Raw genomic sequence first — 20,583 nt, forward strand, 5'->3', positions numbered from 1 at the left:
ACTGTTCCTCTTCCACGTATCCCTCTGACAGCTGCAGCAGGAACGCGCTCTCCCTCCTCCGCTGCTCTGCGCTCAGGTCCAACCTGGATGCTGAAGTGTTGCCTAGCAACGGCCGGCTCACCACCTGCAGCGCTCCTCCTGTTTGGAGCCGGGGGAACCTCAAAAGATGTCATCATGTGGGCCGAGTCGCCCACACGGGTCAGTGTCAGCCAACACACATTTGGCATCGGTTTGAGTCATTTTGCATCTATTTTTAGTCATTTTGCGTCTATTTTTAGTAATTTTGCATCTATTTTTCGTTATTTTGCATCTATTTTTCGTTATTTTGCATCTATTTTAAGTCATTTTGCATCTATTTTCAGTCATTTTGCATCTATTTTTAGTCATTTTGCATCTATTTTTCGTAATTTTGCATCTATTTTTAGTTATTTTGCATCTATTTTAAGTCATTTTGTCGAGTCAAATCACCTCTCAAATCCATTTTAAGGTCTAACAGTAAAACAGTGGTTGTAGACACACACACACACACACACACACACACACACACACACACACACGATAAACTGAAAGAGCAACTATATGGGGTCCAGATTATCTAACACTGGACACATACTGCAGTAAATGAGGTCCATCAGGGGTCAGTGGTTTACATTGACTTCTGATGGACTTATTTTCCGTTAACTGGCAAAATTCATCTTCACCGCCTCTGGCGTGTATTTTGGCGTCTTGCTGCAGGAGACGTGTTAATTAAACACACAGGAAAACATCAAGATTGACACTTTCTTTTCATTTCTAACCCATTAAATATAGATTTAGTTACTTTCCACCAGCAGCAGAGACGGGTTGATGATTACACAGGACAGGCCTGAACGACCCTGCTCCTGGAGCCACTGTCCTGCATGTTTTAGGTTTCTCTCTGTTCCTGGAGCCACTGTCCTGCATGTTTTAGGTTTCTCTCTGCTCCTGGAGCCACTGTCCTGCATGTTTTAGGTTTCTCTCTGCTCCTGGAGCCACTGTCCTGCATGTTTTAGGTTTCTCTCTGCTCCTGGAGCCACTGTCCTGCATGTTTTAGGTTTCTCTCTGCTCCTGGAGCCACTGTCCTGCATGTTTCAGGTTTCTCTCTGCTCCTGGAGCCACTGTCCTGCATGTTTTAGTTTCTCTCTGCTCCTGGAGCCACTGTCCTACAGGTTTTAGGTTTCTCTCTGCTCCTGGAGCCACTGTCCTGCATGTTTTAGGTTCGTCTCTGCTCCTGGAGCCACTGTCCTGCATGTTTTAGGCTTCTCTCTGCTCTAACACACCTGAATCTGATGATACGCTCGTTATCAAGCAGCTGAAGCTCGTCACAGGTTTGGAAATCATTAGACTCAGGTGTGTTAGAGCAGGAGAAACCTGAAACATGCAGGACAGTGGCTCCAGGAGCAGAGAGAGAAACCTGAAACATGCAGGACAGTGGCTCCAGGAGCAGAGAGAGAAACCTGAAACATGCAGGACAGAGGCTCCAGGAGCAGAGAGAAACCTAAAACATGCAGGACAGTGGCTCCAGGAGCAGAGAGGAACCTAAAACATGCAGGACAGTGGCTCCAGGACCAGAGAGAAACCTAAAACATGCAGGACAGTGGCTCCAGGAGCAGAGAGGAACCTAAAACATGCAGGACAGTGGCTCCAGGAGCAGAGAGAAACCAGAAACATGCAGGACAGTGGCTCCAGGAGCCGGGTCGGAGCAGCCCTGACGTAGAACAATCTGCTGTTTGAATGTGGACGTTTAGCACGGAGCAGCTTCACATCGGTTCCAGCTGCTGGAGTTAAAGTCTCTGTACCTTCGTTCCTCCTGAGGAGGCTGATTAACTCCAACAGCTGCAGCCGTTAAAGAGCAGCTCGGTGCCGCTGCTGTACTTACAAACAGATTCTGCACATTAGCGTTTTATATTCATGCTGTTGACTTTTCATCTTTATGTTATTTCAAGTTTCATCTTTATGTCTGTATTTCTGGCATTGTGTACTTTTCATTACTGGCGTCCTGTCCAGGGTGGACCCCGCCTCACGCCTGATGTCAGCTGGGATCGGCTCCAGCCCCCCCAATGACCCCGGCAGGGACAAGAGGCTGAAGATGAACGAATGAATGATCTTAACTGATTTCTTCCAACTCGGAGTAGAGCCGCTGCTCCTTTGCGTTGAAAGGAGCCAGTTGAGGTGGTTCAGGATCATCTGGTAAGGATGAACCCTGGGCGCCTCCCTAGGGAGGTGTTCCAGGCACGTCCAGCTGGGAGGAGGCCTCGGGGAAGACCCAGGACCAGGTGGAGAGATTAGATCTCCACACTGGCCTGGGAACACCTCAGGATCCCCCAGTTAGAGCTGGTTAATGTGGCCCGGGAAAGGGAAGTTTGGGGTCCCTGCTGGAGCTGCTGCCCCTGAGACCTGATCCAGGATCAGAGGCTGAAGATGAGATATACCTCTTCCCATGTTAACCTCATCCATCTGTAAATTTGCTTTAATTTTCATTGATTCCACAGTTTACAAATAACATTATTTTTGTTTCGCTAAAGTTTAAAGATAATGAACAAATTAACACCTGATGGAAAAATAAAAGTGGTTGAATTTGAATTAATTTTCTACAAAATATAAAAGAGGACGGAGACAGTGAGAGACTCGCTGCAGCTGCATTTCTAGTTGAGATGAAACAGAGAAAATACCGTTTTTATTTCCCTGATTCACTGATTTGTTCTGGATTACGGCGCTCACTCTCCTCATTCACTCTCTAGTTCGCTCAATGTTCCCCCTCTCTCTCTCTCTCTCTCTCTCTCTCTCTTCCTCTCCCTCTCTCTCTCTTTCTCTCTCTCTCTGTCTCGTTCTCTCTCTCTCTCTTTCTGTCTCTTCTCTCTCTCTCTCTCTCTTCCTCTCCCTCTCTTTCTCTCTCCCTCTCTTTCTCTCTCTCTCTCCCTCAGCAGGTGAAGATGTTCGCATCATCATCGCGTGGATGACGCAATTGGCACGTTTGGTGCAATGATCCAAAAGTTGTTGAATTTGAATTAATTTGCTAAATGTTTTTTTTTAAATATTCCAAATCCTCTTTATATTATATTATATATTATACTGTGTATTTATGTTTTTAGGGCTTTAAGTTGTTGTTGTTTGCGTCACAGTTCTGTAAACCTCTGTGTTTGTGCACCAGACTTCATTATTGTTCATTCAGCTTTAAACTGAAACATAAGAAACTTTACATGAGCTCGTCTCTTTTGTGGTTTCCTCAGCAAAAACTGCTGCGGCGTGGAAACGGTTGGTTTGAGGGCCGCGGGCTGCCGGTCCGATAATGGCGTCCGCTTTCCACTTTTAATTAAGCCCCGAAGAAGAGAGTCCGCGCTCCTTATCACTAAAGAGCTGCGCCTCCTTTAAAGCTGCGACTGGGACGAGTTCCCGTCGCAGAACTCTTCTTCTCCTTCATCTCTCCTCCATTATCACGCGGGAGCATGAACGCTGTTTGATCTGAACCGCCGCGGAGACGCTTCGCTCCTCCGTCAGCATCCGTTTGAGAAACTCATTCTGCTGTTTTTCTAAAGTCAGTTTGAGTAATTCTGCTGAATGTGAAGCTTCAGTTTAATCAAACAGCAGCTGCTCAGAGGCCTCAGGGCAGGAAGGGCAGAACGGTCACACTGGTGTGGACGTCACACCCGTGCTGCGGCCTCCACTCGCTTTGATTTAGAGTCAACGTTTTACTGATGGCGTTTGAACGCACGTCTGGCTCCAAGCTACAGGACACATGTTGACCCATACAAGGTTTTTGAGACTGATTCATTCATTCATTCATCTTCAGCCTCTTGTCCCTGTCGGGGTCGTGGGGGGCTGGAGCCGATCCCAGCTGACATCAGGCGTGAGGCGGGGTCCACCCTGGACAGGACGCCAGTCTATCACAGGACACATAGAGACGAACAGAGACAGACAACCATTCACACCTACGGGTGATTTAGAGTCATCAATGAACCGAACACCTGCACGTCTTTGGACTGTGGGAGGAAACCGGAGAACCCGGAGAAAACCCACGCACACACGGGGACAACATGCAAACTCCACACAGAAGGGCCCCAGCCGGGGTTCAAACCAGGAACACTCTCGCTGTGAGGTGACAGTGCTAACCACCACCCCACTGTGTCGCCCAGAATGTTTCCATCAGACACAAATAAAGTCCCAAAGGACGAGACACTGTGTCAGAGACGGATCCTCGTCCTGTTCAGAACTGGAAACCAACTCCAGCTGCAGAGTTGAACCCACTCCCCACTGAGAGTCTTCATCATCCCTCTCGCTGTGAGGCGACAGTGCTAACCACCACACCACCGTGTCGCCCTTAATTCAATTCAATTCAATTCAGTTTTATCTACAGTGCCAAATCATAACTAAAGTTATCTCAGGACACTTTACAGAGCAGGTAAAACACAAACAAAATATGTTACACATGAAAAACACATACATGAAAAATAATGACCATGGAAAAATGCGAAACTATTGAAAAGTGCTTTTCCAAGATTAATACTTTTTATTTTATGTATTTCTGTTTTTCTTTGTTTTTGAATAACTTAGTTTTGTTTTTAGAATTAATCAGTTTTATTTGTTTTAGAATAATTTACTTGTTTTCTGTAATTATTACATTCTATTATTTTACATTTGTTTTATAAATTTATGCGCAAAACTAAATGATTTATCTTTTTAAAATAATTTAGTGTAATTTATTTATTTATTAGAATTATGAAGTCTTTTTAATTCATTTATTTATTTTAGAATAATTTAGTTGTTTTTAGAATTATTTAATTTATTATTTTAAAAATGATTTATTTTTATAAATGTATTCAAAATAAATAATTTATCTGTTAAGAATAACTAAGTTAAATTAATCTATTTTTTTTGAATTATTTTATTCATTACTTTATTTCTTTTAAATGATTATCATTATAGTTATATTAAATTATTTAGTTGTATTGTTTTATTTTATAATTATATATTTTTATAAATGTATTCATTAAACTAAATTACTTATATTTTGAGAATGACTTAATTAAATTAAATTATTTTTTTAAGAATTATTTATTTTCATCATCTTATTTTTTTTATTATTATCTTTTTAGTTAAGTTTAATTCTTTAAATTAATAATAATCAGGCGGAAGACGGGCAGGCTCTAGGACCCGGGGAAGACCCGTGACGTATGACAACAACCGGAAGTCGGACGTCACGTTGCTGGTGAGTTCCTGTTAGCATGTGTAGCTTTAGCTTTGGTTCCTCCGGTAAAGTTGTGGTTTTAAACGGCGGCAAAGACACTTCCGGCTTCTGTCCTGCGCGTGTCACTGACCCGCTGTCCCCGAACATCGCGTCGTTTCCATGGAGACGCTTTAAACGCGACCCCGCCGGTTAGCTGCATGCTAACTGTTAGCACACGTTAGCACAGGTCAAACTGCAGCAGCTCTGAGTGACAGCTGCTAAAGGTGGAACGGGTTGTTAAGGTGGACGGGAGGAGATGTTTGATTGTCTCTGTCTGTTTAAAGTTTGTTTAGGAGACAAACGTGTTTCTAATGTTGTGTTTTTAGTTTTTAACTATTTTATTTCACTATATTTTTCTAAAAAGCCACAAATACTATTAAAGCTGAAACCATGGTCTGAAAAAGTCTGAGCATTCACAAACTTTTGGACACACACACACACACACACACACACAAAATATATATATATATATATATATATATATATATATATATATATATATATACATACATATATATATATATATATATATATGTATATGTATATATATATATATATATATATATGTATATGTATATATATATATTGCCTCTCCGCTGTTACGTAAATAAAAACCCCTCGGGAGAAAACACCAGAGCAGATCAGAGGAGACGACACAGGACTAAATCTGACCAAATGGTGGTTTCTATTAGAGGAACACTGTTGGAATAAACTCCCAGCTCACGTCAGGAACTGTGACGACTACAGCACCTTTAAAAGACCGGGGTTCAAACCTCGTCCTTCCTTCTTCCGTCTTTTCTTAACAAAAGTACAACAAATAAGTCTTTGGGCCGACTTCCTCAGTAGTGTTCAAGTAGAAAGGGTTATGGTGTTCGGACTGTAACCTTTATGTGAATCAGGACTTTTTTTAGTGTAAAGTTTCTAAATCTTTCCCTTTTCTCTCTTCCTGTTTTTCTGCCATGGCGTGTTTTTATAACCCCTGCCTTTAATTTAGCAATTATGCAACTCTGGCATATTTAAATTGATTGCCGATTGTATAGATGGATGGATAGATAGATTCTTTTTTTTTTTTGTAATATAACGAGCAACCTTTGTTGTTTTGCATTAATAAGAATCTAGATAAGTTTTCATATGAAACACAGTGGATAATAATATCAATGTTGTGCTGAAGGCAGTTTGAGCTGCAGACTTGAGCAAAAGTGGGATATTACAGATGTAATCAGTCCCTCAGGAGCGTCACACTCTTACTTTGCTGAATGACGTTATTACTTTTTTATCAGACAACATGACAGAAGATCAGGACAAAGAACATCAAATACCTTTTATTACTTTATTAAAAATCTGAATTGTGACCCTGAATATTCTAATAAATCCTCTTTTTGTTCACGTGATGCCGCCTGATTCACTTTTCCTGTCAGTGAGCGCAACATTTGGTCCGACTTTGCTCGAGGTTCTTCTCCAGGCCTCCGAGCCTCCAGCCATGACCGCGCTCGCTCAGCCAGAACTGAGGGCGCACTCCCACTGTGCCTCCGTCCCGTGCCCGAGCACGTTTCACGGCTAAAGTCCGGTTCCTTTGACCAGTGTGAGTGCAACCGTACCACGTCTAGGAGCGGCACGCTTGCCGTCCACGGCCCGTTTGGGAGAGGTGGGCTTTAGTAAAGCACGTTTGCACGTGTACGAGCACGAGCGTGCGCACGTGTACGAGCACGAGGCCTACGGCGGTTCATTTCCTGTGCGCCTGTTGGGACGTAGAAAAAAGAAGGAGGGACCATGCGCGGACATTTCAAACAATGGCGGTGAAAGGTTCACGTTGGTGTGATGCGGAGGTGGAGTGTTTACTGCAGATTTGGTCGATGAAAAGATTCAAAAACAGTCGACAAGACGCACAAAAACTCCGAGGTCTACGGAAAGATCTGGAAACAAAGCCACGCATCGCCATGACGTCATCAATGCGTGTGACGTGTTACGGCGTGATGACGTATAGGCAGCAAGAAGCATTCTCCGAGGCCCAGGTAGTGTGAGTACAAACGGGCCTGGAGGGGGGACAAGGACCCTAAAGCACGGGGCACGGGACGGAGGCACAGTGGGAGGGCGCCCTAAGGTGACTATTGGACGCGTGTCAGTGTTGACTGTAAGCCTGGGGATCCGGGCCCATAAATGTGATGTGTCAGAGTTGACTTGTTTGTCTTGGACGTCCCTTCTGTTCTGTCTGAGAGCGTCTGGGTAAAAAAGCACTTCCTGCTGGTTCTGGGTAACCTGCAGGGGGAAGTCTTCTTCTGTGGTGGCCCTGCGCTCGTGGCAGCAGGTGGAGGTGAACTCTGTGTCGGGGTCAGACCGTGACATTTCCCGAACACCCTGGAGCTCTTGGCCTTTCACGTCCTCCTCAGCGTGAAGCGTCTCGTCCGTCCCCGACTTTGAAAGGACACCTCCACGGTGAGACGGCGCTCTGCTTCTTTTCTTCACTGGTTTTGACCTTTTGCCAGTTTGGGACAGCGGACCTGAGCGGACCGGAGCGGACCGGAGCGGCCCCGTCGCCTTTGGACGAACGGAGCGACGGATTCCTTAGTTTAGATGTTTGGCTTTTGTGCTTTATAATGTGTTGCTATGGAAGCCCATTTCTGCGGTTACATTAAAATATAATATTATGATATTTATAAAGTGATGAAGAATAATAGGAAGGAAGAAGAAGAAGAAGAAGAAAATGACTAAAAATAGAAAAAACCACCACAAAAAGATGCAAAATGACTAAAAATAGATGCAAAACCACCACAAAAAGATGCAAAATGACTAAAAATAGATGCAAAACCACCACAAAAAGATGCAAAATGACTAAAAATAGATGCAAAACCACCACAAAAAGATGCAAAATGACTAAAAATAGATGCAAAACCACCACAAAAAGATGCAAAATGACTAAAAATAGATGCAAAACCACCACAAAAAGATGCTAAATGACTTAAAATAGATGCAAAACCAGCACAAAAAGATGCAAAATGACTAAGAATAGATGCAAAACCAGCACAAAAAGATGCAAAATGGCTAAAAATAGATGCAAAACCAGCACAAAAAAGATGCAAAATGACTAAAAATAGATGCAAAACCACCACAAAAAGATGCTAAATGACTAAAAATAGATGCAAAACCACCACAAAAAGATACAATATGACTAAAAATAGATGCAAAACCAGCACAAAAAGATGCAAAATGACTAAAAATAGATGCAAAACCAGCACAAAAAGATGCAAAATGACTAAAAATAGATGCAAAACCAGCCCAAAAAGATGCAAAATGAATAAAAATAGATGCAAAACCACCACAAAAAGATGCTAAATGACCCAAATGATTGCTTCTTTATGGTCGACTCATCAAACTCACTGACATCTTTATAATTATTATTATTATTACACAAGAATATAAGTCACGCATGAATGAACCTGACAGGAAACACAAAGAGCTGTAAACTCTCTGCACTCGAGTGAAACTGAACCTTCGTTAAAACTCTCATTAGTCCAACAGGAGCCTGACCTCGGTGCCCTCTCCCTCTCCCTCCTCCTCACCCTCCTCCTCACCCTCTTCTTCCTCTGTGCTCAGCTCTTGAGTCTCCATCAGACTTATTTGGGGGTCAGAGCTTTCGTCCTGACTCCCCGTCTCCTCTCCCTGTGAAGCCCAGAACTGCTGCCGAGGCAGAAGTTTGCTTAGAGGGGGGGGGCTGTAACCGGCGTCCCCGCTGCCGTCTGCTGCACCCTCCCTCTGTGGATTCATCGGCCTGGAAAAGCTCCGGAGCGCCGACATTAGTCACCGGCTGAGACGGGCTCCGGCCCAGAGACCCAGAAATTCAATTCCAGCAAACGGAGCCAACGCACCGCACAATGTCTCCGCTTGATCCTGGCTGATTTGCTGACCTGAGATCTGCTCCGGGGGGCGCTCCGCTCACACAGTTTGGTATTTACTTCCTCTCTGTCTCCGGCTCATCTGAATAAACTGGGACCGGTTAAGTTGAGTTGGGTTTGTTGGTCTCAGAGGAGCAGCTCGTACACGTGGAGAGGCCTCCTCATCCTGAGCCGACGCCCGGCGCCGCTCTCTGACTCCAGTCTGCTCTCTTTTATGGAGCTGATGTAAAAAGCAATGAGCTCTGATTTCAGCCGCTGTCACAGTCTAATAACCCCATAAGTGTTTGTTTATGAGGACCCGCCCGCTCTGTTGCCACAGCTTGTTACAGAGCTGCGTCCTCGACATGAATACCAACGCAGAGACGGAGAGAGACGTGCCGCATTAGCCCGTCTGTCACTGTGTCGACTGTATTAACGGCTTCTCTGCAGACTTGATAAAGACGCGTCCCCCAGCGGAGCTCACTTTAATGTGCTGGAGTGCTTTTGTCACCGCTGCAGAAACAGAAGAGAAATAACAAACAATAGATGCAAAAACAGCACAAAAAGATTCAAAATGACTAAAAATGGATGCGAAATGACTCAAAATCAATGCAAAATGACTCAAAATTGATGCAAAATGACTCAAAATAGATGCAAAACCAGCACAAAAAGATTCAAAATGACTAAAAATGGATGCGAAATGACTCAAAATCAATGCAAAATGACTAAAAATTGATGCAAAATGACTCAAAATTGATGCAAAATGACTCAAGATTGATGCAAAATGACTCAAAATCTATGCAAAATGACTCAAAATTGATGCAAAATGACTAAAAATCGATGCAAAATGACTATAAATAGATGCAAGATGACAACGAATCAATGCAATATATTAATAATATTATAATGCCCTTTCTGCAGACTTGATAAAGACGCTGCCCCAGCTGAGCTCACTTTAACAGAACCAGAGGCCACAGAGGGCCCAGCAGCTGGTGTAGAGACCGTAGCAGCGCCGCGACCTGCACGAGGGCGCGGAGCTGCACCTCTGAGCACCCTGAGACGTTTCTGTTCTCTCTCTGTCTTAGTCCCTTCTTCTTTATGCCCTCCCTTCCTTAAGGGTTTGAGTCTGGACTGCATCATTGTTTATTTAGTTTTTTTTAAACAGTGCGAGTCGCTCTTCCTCCTCACGCTCCACTTAGAATAGAAACAAAGTCACTTTATGGCTTTTATTTTGGCGAGGCGTTTTTCTGAAAATACCCAAGAAAAGATACTTTGATGGCGTCTTGTACGGTCGGGCCGGTGCACTGATGCACGCGACCCAGCAGCTGCTCCTGAGTGACTGAGAGCCTGTGCGTGTTCTGACTCCAGTCCACCAGGTGGCGTGATTGCACCTGTGAGAGTCTTCACCTGCAGTGTTCACACTTCACCTCGTCTGTTTGGCAGATGATGGTTAATCCTGCAGACTGCGTATGAACATGGTTAACACCCGTCACATGTGTTGATGTAAGAACTTACTGCAGGACTCAGGACTTCAGCTTCACCTGTTCCACTTTTTTACAACAGAAATCACCAATAAAAGCTTTTAAACTAATAAACGACAGTGAAACATTTGAAAATGTGGAGAAATGAACAACATGAACCAAGATGCAGCTTTCCCTGACATTAGCATGTAGCAGCTACGTGCAGCAGTGTGTGTGAAATCATTCCTGCTGGAACATGTTGGATTGGACATATTACTGAGCAGAGCTACGAGCACGGGTCAGGGGCCCGTAGAGTCAGGGGCCCGTAGAGTCAGGGGCCCGTAGAGTCAGGGGCCCGTAGAGTCAGGGGCCCGTAGAGTCAGGGGCTCTGACTCATCAAGTGTTGCTGAAAAACACACAAAAGACCACAACCACCACAAAAAGATGCAAAATGACTAAAAAATAGATGCAAAACCACCACAAAAAGATGCAAAATGACACAAAAATATGTAAAATGACTAAAAAATAGATGCAAAACCACCACAAATGAATGCCAAATGACTAAAAATGGTTATGATGTGGACACACTGTGACCGTGTTAGCCAAGTGTCCACAGTGACTTTGCTGTGTCAGCCTCATGGTTCAGATGTGCTGAAGCGAGGTCGTCCGTTGGTGTGCGAGTGCTCCGGGCTCCGGGGCGCCGGGCGCCGACTGTAGAACAGCAGAAACCTTGGAGCTGCACACGGAGCTCCCTCTGATGAGTCACTCGTTCTCTGTGAGGGGAGTCATGTGACGGGCTGTTTGGACGCGTAACGGCAATCTGTTCACGTCAGGACGGGTTTTTATGCTCGAACAGAGCGTGTGTGTGTGTGTGTGTGTGTGTGTGTGTGTGTGCGCGTGTGTGTGTGCGTGTGTGTGTGTGACCACTGTTTTACTGTTAGACCTTAAGATGGATTTAAGAGGTGATCTGACATGCAACTCTTAGGAAAAATGACTAAAAACTGATGCAAAATGATTAAAAACTGATGCAAAATGACTAAAATTGGACCGAAAACAACAAAAGTGTGTGTTCCATTGTGTGTGTGTGTCCAGTGACGGGCAGTTAAGTTGTGTGGACACGTCCCATTACAGGGAAGAGAAACACAGATTAGTGCGTGTGTTCCTCTCTTAAGACACTTCACGGCTGCGGTGATGGACGTTTCTCCGCCCGCAGGTGGGAAGACGTTGGGGGAAGGCGTTGGGGAGAGCGCTGCGCTTCTGATGACGTCCACGCGAGGCCGTTAGCTGCTGGCTGAGGTCAGCGGTGCGTGGCTGCTGCTGCTGCTGCTGCTGCTGCTGCTGCTGCTGTTACTGCTGCTGCTGTTACTGCTGCTGTTACTGCTGCTGCTGCTGTTACTGCTGCTGTTACTGCTGCTGCTGTTACTGCTGCTGCTGCTGTTACTGCTGCCGCTGCTGCTGCTGCTGCTGCTGCCGGCCAGTCGCTCATTTCACGCCTGTCTGGGCTTCTGGAGCGCTCTGTGGAAACAAAGTGGATGAGAAACTGCGTGTGGGGAGAGCGGGCTCAGCGTGGTGTGTTTTCTGTGTCCAATCACCGAACCTGCGGTGAAATTGACAGACGGAGGACTTCCTCTTGTGACGCCTCACTTCCTGCGTGTTGCAGTCGATCAGGCTCAAACATTACGGGTGTTCACAGATGGAGCCGCACTCCTCATATCTCCTTCCTGAAAACTTAAAGGACTCTCAGGGCGCCCTCCCACTGTTCCTCCGTCACAGGTTAGAGACCCTCCCACTGTTCCTCCGTCCCGTGCCCCGTGCTTTAGGGTCCTTGTCCCCCCCTCCAGGCCCGTTTGTACTCACACTACCTGGGCCTCGGAGAATGCTTCTTGCTGCCTATACGTCATCACGCCGTAACACGTCACACGCATTGATGACGTCATGGCGATGCGTGGCTTTGTTTCCAGATCTTTCCGTAGACCTCGGAGTTTTTGTGCGTCTTGTCGACTGTTTTTGAATCTTTTCATCGACCAAATCTGCAGTAAACACTCCACCTCCGCATCACACCAACGTGAACCTTTCACCGCCATTGTTTGAAATGTCCGCGCATGGTCCCTCCTTCTTTTTTCTACGTCCCAACAGGCGCACAGGAAATGACCTCAGAACCGCCGTAGGCCTCGTGCTCGTACACGTGCGCACGCTCGTGCTCGTACACGTGCAAACGTGCTTTACTAAAGCCCACCTCTCCCAAACGGGCCGTGGACGGCAAGCGTGCCGCTCCTAGACGTGGTACGGTTGCACTCACACTGGTCAAAGGAACCAGACTTTAGCCGTGACACGTGCTGGGGCACGTGACGGAGGCACAGTGGGAGTGCGCCCTCAGTGTGGTTTAGTTCCTGTGTTGTCACAGTTCTGATAATGGTTTCCTGTTTGTTTGTTTGTTTTTTTGTTTGTTTCCTGTGCAGGTGATGGCTCAGCAGGCGACAGCGGGCCGACGCTACCTGCGGGCGTTCGTTAGCGGCTTCTTCGTGGCCGTTCCCGTCACAGTCACCGTCCTCGACAGGTTCGCCTACGTGGCACGAGTGGAGGGAGCGTCGATGCAGGTGAGAGGCTGCAACACAAACACCGATGAGGGAGAGAGAGAGAGAGAGAGGGAGAGAGAGAGAGGGAGAGGTAGAGAGGGAGAGAGAGAGAGGGAGGGAGAGAGAGAGAGAGAGGGAGTCAGTCATTCTGCGTCCTTTCCTTTTGTAGTCATCCTGCATTTATATTCAGTCATTTTGCATCCCTTTTTGTCAATTTGTGTCCATTTTTTGTTATTCTGTATCCATATTCAGCCATTTTGTGTCCAATTTTGTAATTTTGCGTCCACATTTAGTCATTTTGCATCTATTTTTAGTCATTTTGCATCCTTTTTTAGTGATTTTGTGTCCATATTTAGCCATTTTGTATCCGTTTTTGTCATTTTGTTTCCCTTTTTGTCATTTTGCGACTACATTTAGTCATTTAACGTCCATTCTTTTGTCATTTTGCAACTACAATTAGGCATTTTGTATCCATTTTTTTAATTGTGCGTCCATTTTTGTAATTTTGCATGTACATTTAGTCATTTAACGTGCATTCTTTAGTAATTTTGTGTACATTTTTAGTCATTTTGCAAGGGGATGCAAATGATGTCATCCCCTTTGTAGTCGTTTTGTGTGAATATCAACATGATAAAAAAGCCCTAAACCTAAACCTGTGCTTCTGAGGTGGAGAGGAAAAACAAACGGCTGCGTCCTCTTATAACTTCTGAAAGTTTGAGGACAGGTGTTTGGTGTTTGGTGTTCTGTGTCCGTGCTGGAGAGGACGCCCCGTCTCCTCCTCATCCTCACAGCGACGCTCCGTCTCTCCGCTCTCAGAGAGAAGAGACGGAAAAAACACACAAACAAACAAAACCGGTGCCTGTTGGGTTTAGAGCGAGTGTGTTTCCTGTGGTGCAGCTCATTCCCCCGGACGTGTGCTGCATTATGCAGAAAACAACCTGCTCTCCATCTTTAATGAGCGTGCATATTAAAGCTGCGTGTCGCTCTTTGGTTTGTGTTGTGTATTCATGTTGCTGCGGGTGTCGGGTCACGGAGCCGACCTCTGCCACAGCCTCTGCAGAGACGCTTCCACTCTGGGTTCTTTACATGTAAGAGACCCTGATTACACGACACTGCAGTTCATCTGTTGATCTGATAAAGTCTGTCTGATGCATGAACATCCAGGGAAACTCTGCACGACAGAAGGTAGAAGTTCTGCTTTACTCTCCGTCCGGCTGAAAGACACGCGGCTGACCCCGACAGGAGCAGGACGCCGCTATCTTCTTCTCCAGACTTCACAATATTCCCTCAGTGCAGTCTGACGGCACATCGGGTACAAGATCCTGTGATCCTGATAACTGCTGTTCCCCGTGTGTGTGTGTGTGTGTGTGTGTGTGTGTGTGTGTGTGTGTGTGTGTGTGTGTGTGTGTGTGTGTGTGTGTGTTATCAGTGTGTTATCTGCTGCAGGGGCCAGGGAGGCAGGCGACGCACACCTAAAGGAGTATCACGCTGTTTTTAAAGCTTCAAATATAGAATTAGAAGCAAACACTTGAACAAACATCAGCGTGATAAAAACTAACATCGACAGGTTTGAGGTGAACTTAACTTGTGTGTGTGTGTGTGTGTGTGTGTGTGTGTGTGTGTGTGTGTGTGTGTGTGTGTGTGTGTGTGTGTGTGTGTGTGTGTGTGTGTGTGTGTGTGTGTGTGTGTGTGTGTGTGTGTGTGTGTGTGTGTGTGTGTGTGTGTGTGTGTGTGTGTGTGTGTGTGTTCCCTCATCCTGATTTGTAGTGCTTGGGTTGTTGTCATGGAAACAGTGGGTTCTGGATGGTTATGAACATTTTTAGTCATTTTGCATCTATTTTTAGTCATTTTGCATCAATTTTCAGTCATTTTGCATCCATTTTAAGTCATTTTGCATCTATTTTTAGTCATTTTGCATCCATTTTTAGTCATTTTGCATCTATTTTTAGTCATTTTGCATCTATTTTTAGTCATTTTGCATCAATTTTTAGTCATGTTGGTGAAACTCCAAGTTCACCTCAAACCTGTCGATGTAGAAAGTTTTTTTCACGCTGATGTTTGAAACAAAACTCAACATCGACTCCCACTCCTGTTTAGCTAGTCATGCTGTTAGCCTAGCCCCCGGGCGCTCGTGCTAATGTTGCTAATTCAGTAAACCTCAGCCAGATGGACGTACGCCCCTCCCCCCAGTGTCACATACATGCCCTTTTTTGGTCAGAGGAAATGAGGCGGATCTACATTTAGTCTTTTAACGTCCATTTTTAGTCATTCTGTGCCCATATTCAGCCATTTTGTGCCCATTTTTAGTTATTTTGCATCAATTTTTAGTAATTTTGCATCTATTTTACTCATTCTGTTCCCATTTTTGTCATTTTGCAACTACATTTAGTCATTTTGTGTCTGTTTTTTTAATTGTGCGTCCATTGACTCCCACTCCTGTTTAGCTAGTCGTGCTGTTAGCCTAGCTCCCGGGCCGTAAACCTCAGCCAGATGGACGCATCTCCCTCCCCCCCAACGTCACATACATGCCCTTTTTGAGAGAGAGAGAAGGGACCTCGACGTAGCGGCTTCATCCACTCATAACCTATCTATGACCCAGACATGCTGAGCTACAGACCCCTGCACCTTCACGCAGCACCAGGGTAACGGGTTCACATTCACTGTAAAACCCAAATGAATGATGAGAATCTGCCGCTGCCACACTTCCTCACGTTACAGCAGGAGCTTCAGAAACAATCCAGCGTGTAACACGGAGAAGAACGACGGCTCTAACTGACGGACACGCAGGAATATTTATTTTGGGGCCGACAGAAAAGAGATATCCTGTCAGTTACGCGCAGCAGGCGTGAAATGGCCTTCGCACGTCCTGTTTTAATGAACGCTCGCCCGTGTGGCTCCTCCTCCTCCTCCTCCTCCTCCTACGACGACCACGAGAAGTGACACAAGCCGAGCTGGAAGAATAATGATTTTGTGGTTGTTGTGGTTGTGGGGGGAGAGAGGGGGGGGGGGGTGCAGCATGAGCATAGACAAGCGTGTGATTGAGCTGTCATGGCCGACATGGTCATTGGAGTTTGTTTGACGCTGCAACATTGAAAAAAATTATCATTTAATGTTTCCTCGCCGATCGTTAACGGAGGAAGATGAACAACACGTCTGCACTGAAACAACGAGACAGAGAGAGAGAGACAAGCTTCTGACCCAGGTGGAGGAAAACACACCATGAGGCCCTTTCTCAACAACAACCATGAGGGACCTTAAAGTCATTTTGCATAATTTTTAGTATTTTTGCATCAATTTTAGTCATTTTCCATCATTTTAAGTCATGTTACCTCTCAAATTTTAAACCATGAGGTGTCCTGAGTCGGACGTTTTACCTTTAAAGAGGAACTTCTTCTTCTGTGGACCAACTGTTGAACGGAGACTGTTTCTAAATCACTTTAAAACATAACTTTGTGTTCTGTGAATGCATATTTGTGAGTCTGCTGATGATCATTTTTTACAAAACGTTTTCGGCCCTGGACTTTTTAAAAGGTCTGACGTGGAAACAGCCGTGGAACGCAGCGACGGGGGAGAGGAAGACAAACGATCCACTTGTTGAAAGGAGCCGAGCCCAGCGGCTCCTGAGGAGAATGAAACTCATCTGAATCTGGATTATGAGCTTTGTTAAAGGTTCATTTGTACTTAATCGGCTTAAACATGAAAACCACGACCGTGCGTTCATTTAAAGGCTTTTATTGAAGAAAACAAACACTTCAGGATGATGTTATAGCTGCATAACTGGGTCCAGAGCGGATAAATCACCATGTGCAGCGTTTCCCCACCCATGAATCAGCACATCCATTTGGTTACGACAACCATAAGGGACCTTAGAGACATTTTGCCTCTATTTGTAGTCATTTTTGCATCAATTTTAGTCATTTTGCATAATTTTTTAGTCTTTTTGCAGCAATTTTAGTCAATTTTTTAGTCTTTTTGCAGCAATTTTAGTCATTTTGCATACATTTTTTGGTCATTTTGCATCAATTTTAGTCATTTTGCATAATTTTTTAGTCTTTTTGCATCGATTTTAGTCATTTTGCATCGATTTTTAGTCATTTTGTATCTATTTTTGGTCATTTTGCATCAATTTTAAGTCTTTTTGCATCAATTTTAGTCATTTTCCCTCTATTTTTAGTAATTTAGCATCAATTTATAGTCATGTTACCTCTAGTTTTAGTCATTCTGCATCTATTTTTAGTCATTTTCCTTCCATTTTGCGTCTGTTTTTATCCAAGTTGATGTCAGGATGATGTTATAGCTGGATAACTGGGTCCAGAGCGGATATATCACCGTGTTCACTCACACACAGGTGTTCGTTTGTGCCATTATTTCACAGAGTTGCATGGAGTTTATTTCTAAAACTGCCTGTTTGGGAGAAAATGTCCCTGAAGCTGCCGTGTGCAGCGTTTCCCCAGCCATAAATCAGCACATCCATTTTGCTCCACAGCCATAAGGAACCTCGTTACGGCGCCGGTGTAATCACTCACAGAAGAGAGTGAGGAGCGTCTTCACGAGCGATCAGGAGAGTGACAGTGACGAGCGAGGCAGCAGGAACGTACGGGGCTCAAACCGACTTCATGTTGCATTAACAGAACGTCATTAACTCTAAAACCCATGAACATTCACATTTACTCAGCTTATCGTTCAGCTAAAGGGAAAAACCTCCAGTTGTAGCTCCGTTAAAATGCAGTTTTAATAATATTATTCATGCTTTAGATCATGTTTTGTGTTTGGCATCAATGCAGTTCAGTTAGAAGTTGAATAAATGCAACTAAGTGAGTGAATGTGGAGGCCGAGGACGCTTCAGGCCCCACAACAAAGTCATACAGCATCCAAACTGAGCACCGTGAACATACGTGCAAAGGTGTTTATACGACAGGTGTTCGGATACTTCGGTTTAGACCAAAGTGACGGAACAATCGGTGTCTATGGAAGTCTGTGTAAAGTGTTATTAACCAGCCAGACATGTTTAAAGCTTCATCCAGCTGCAGGGAGACAAAGAGACAGTTGTTAGTTTAAAACTAACTATACTACGTTTGAGCTCACATGGTTTCAGGGCGCCCTCCCACTGTGCCTCCGTCCCGTGCACTCAGAACGGATGATAAACCTTTTCCATTCATTCTGAGAAGAGCGGCGTTGTCTCTCGTCTGTCAAACACTTCATCCTCCAGATGATGTTATGTTCCTGTAGTGGTGCATTTTATCTGTGTGTGTGTGTGTGTGTGTTCGGACAAACGTACCTACTGAAACGTGTGGTCGCCCTTCTGACCACGCTGTATATTTAGACTGTTTAGCTCTGCTCTGTTACCCGGCTCTCCGCCTCTTTGTTCTTACTGTACGTGGGATGTCTTCTGTACTCAGTGAAGTGAGTAATGTGTTTTATGAGCGTGTATTTATATAAACTGTATTTCTGTGTGTATGTGTGTGTGCAGCCCTTCCTGAACCCAGAGGGGGGGTCTGACTGTGACGTGGTCCTGCTGAACCGCTGGAGTGTGAGGAACCACGAGGTCCAACGAGGCGACGTCGTCTCCGTCATGTGAGTAACGTGTTACGTTTTTTTACAAAGCACGACGTGAAAGTTATTTAATTACACAAAGAAAACAGTAGTATTGTGATATCTGAGAGGTACAGAACATGTAGAACTCGGGTTATACAACACCTGTCAAACTTGCGGGCAGCTGTGCGTGGTTATGGTGTGAGTCAGAAGCTCCTCCCAGGACGCCGACGGCTCCATTCACATAAACGCTTTACTCACATGATGGGATTTTAAGTCACGTGAGAATCTCAGGATCACGAGCAAAGGTAGGTGCATTTCACTCACCACATTCAGTTGTTTTCACACCTGGATATTCAAGTCCAAAGTCGTGCGAAGGGAGACGATCGTTCCCCCGGAGATGGTGTCAGAGCACGCCCGACTAAACCGAACCCTGATCCAAATGCACGGCAACAGCTTTACTTTCATCCAGAGGGGAGAAAAGCTCATTTTCCAGAAGGAGTTGAAAATATCTAGATCTATATTTGTATATAAGCACGACAGAACGAGGACAGAGAGTTAGAAAATGGACGTCGGTGTCCACACAGCTGCTCTGGAGGATTATCTGCTGCTGTCCATTCGGCTACACGGTGGTGTGGTGGTCAGCACTGTCTCCTCACAGCGAGAGGGTTCCTGGTTTGAATCCCAGCTGGGGCCCTTCTGTGTGGAGTTTGCATGTTGTCCCCGTGTCTGCGTGGGTTTTCTCCGGGTTCTCCGGTTTCCTCCCACAGTCCAAAGACGTGCAGGTGTTGGGTTCATTGATGACTCTAAATCACCCGTAGGTGTGAATGGTTGTCTGTCTCTGTTCGTCTCTATGTGTCCTGTGATAGACTGGCGTCCTGTCCAGGGTGGACCCCGCCTCACGCCCGATGTCAGCTGGGATCGGCTCCAGCCCCCCCGCGACCCCGACCCCGGGATAAGCGGTTGAAGATGAATGAATGAATGAATGTCCATTCGGCATGTTTACATGCGTGAACAATCTACTCTCATGTGATTTACACGTCCTGCAAACTCCTGTCTGTAAAGAAGGTCTGAGCCTTCGCGGATTTCAAATTAAGGTTGTGTGCTCCAGGAAAAGCACGCCCCTGTCGGGTGATGCGCCGTCGCTTCACCAGTGTGAGGTTTCTCTGCTAGGCTGATGCTAAAAGACGGGACGTGTCCCTCCATAAAGAGCCACGTCTTTGACTCACACGCTGTTAGTTACATTATATTACTGAAATGTTTGTCTTGTATTGATAGTCGGACCTGTGCTGTTAGTCCGTAAGGTGCTAACTGTGATTAGCACATGAGCTTTCAACACATCCATGCACTCAACCACCGTATTTCAACCATCTGATCACATGTGCTGCTGGAACGTGTCCGGTTGTGTAGTGTTGGGATTAAAAAGCCTTTATTTGTGATTGTTATGGTAGAAAAGGCTTCTCTCTTCCCCCACAGTCCACTGTTTACTGCATGGAGCTACATGCTAACAGCAGATAGCGCTGGAGTAGGTAACGGTCGCTTTCGTTGCTCATTCCCCTGAATTGCGGGTCCCACTCCTGCTGCTCACATGTGTGGCTGTGTAGTGTCAGAGCAGCGGAGCGGAGACCCAGACAGGCCGACCAATCAGAGCAGCCTGGGCTTTCCTTAAAGGGACAGGTGCTGCAACAGAGGGTGGAGACAGGTGCTGCAACAGAGGGTGGAGACAGGTGCTGCAACAGAGGGTGGATACAGGTGCAGGAACAGAGGGTGGATACAGGTGCAGGAACAGAGGGTGGATACAGGTGCAGGAACAGAGGGTGGATACAGGTGCAGGAACAGAGGGTGCATACAGGTGCAGGAACAGAGGGTGGATACAGGTGCTGCAACAGAGGGTGGATACAGGT

At 45.4% G+C, this 20,583-nt stretch overlaps 2 protein-coding genes across 2 annotated transcripts in view; one reads left to right on the forward strand and one right to left on the reverse strand.

Moving 5' to 3' along the window:
* The window catches only part of LOC310949029 (zinc finger protein 277-like), a gene marked incomplete at its 5' end in the record, with an annotated part of 18,087 nt that extends 9,053 nt beyond the window's left edge, over nucleotides 1–9,034 (reverse strand). The window contains one exon of the mRNA XM_083916361.1: nucleotides 8,812–9,034. Within this exon, the coding sequence (XP_083772487.1) occupies nucleotides 8,812–9,034 (223 nt within the window). The remainder of the gene's footprint in view (nucleotides 1–8,811) is intronic.
* Nucleotides 5,200–20,583, forward strand: part of immp2l (inner mitochondrial membrane peptidase subunit 2) — a 112,241-nt gene continuing 96,857 nt past the window's right edge. Inside the window, exons 1-3 of the mRNA XM_083916561.1 lie at nucleotides 5,200–5,224; nucleotides 13,031–13,168; nucleotides 18,618–18,721. Coding sequence (XP_083772687.1) covers nucleotides 13,034–13,168; nucleotides 18,618–18,721 — 239 coding nt within the window. The 5' untranslated portion in view covers nucleotides 5,200–5,224; nucleotides 13,031–13,033. The remainder of the gene's footprint in view (nucleotides 5,225–13,030; nucleotides 13,169–18,617; nucleotides 18,722–20,583) is intronic.

The sequence above is a fragment of the Echiichthys vipera genome (assembly GCF_963691815.1).
Source record: "Echiichthys vipera genome assembly, chromosome: 7".
Taxonomy (NCBI): Eukaryota; Metazoa; Chordata; class Actinopteri; order Perciformes; family Trachinidae; genus Echiichthys; species Echiichthys vipera.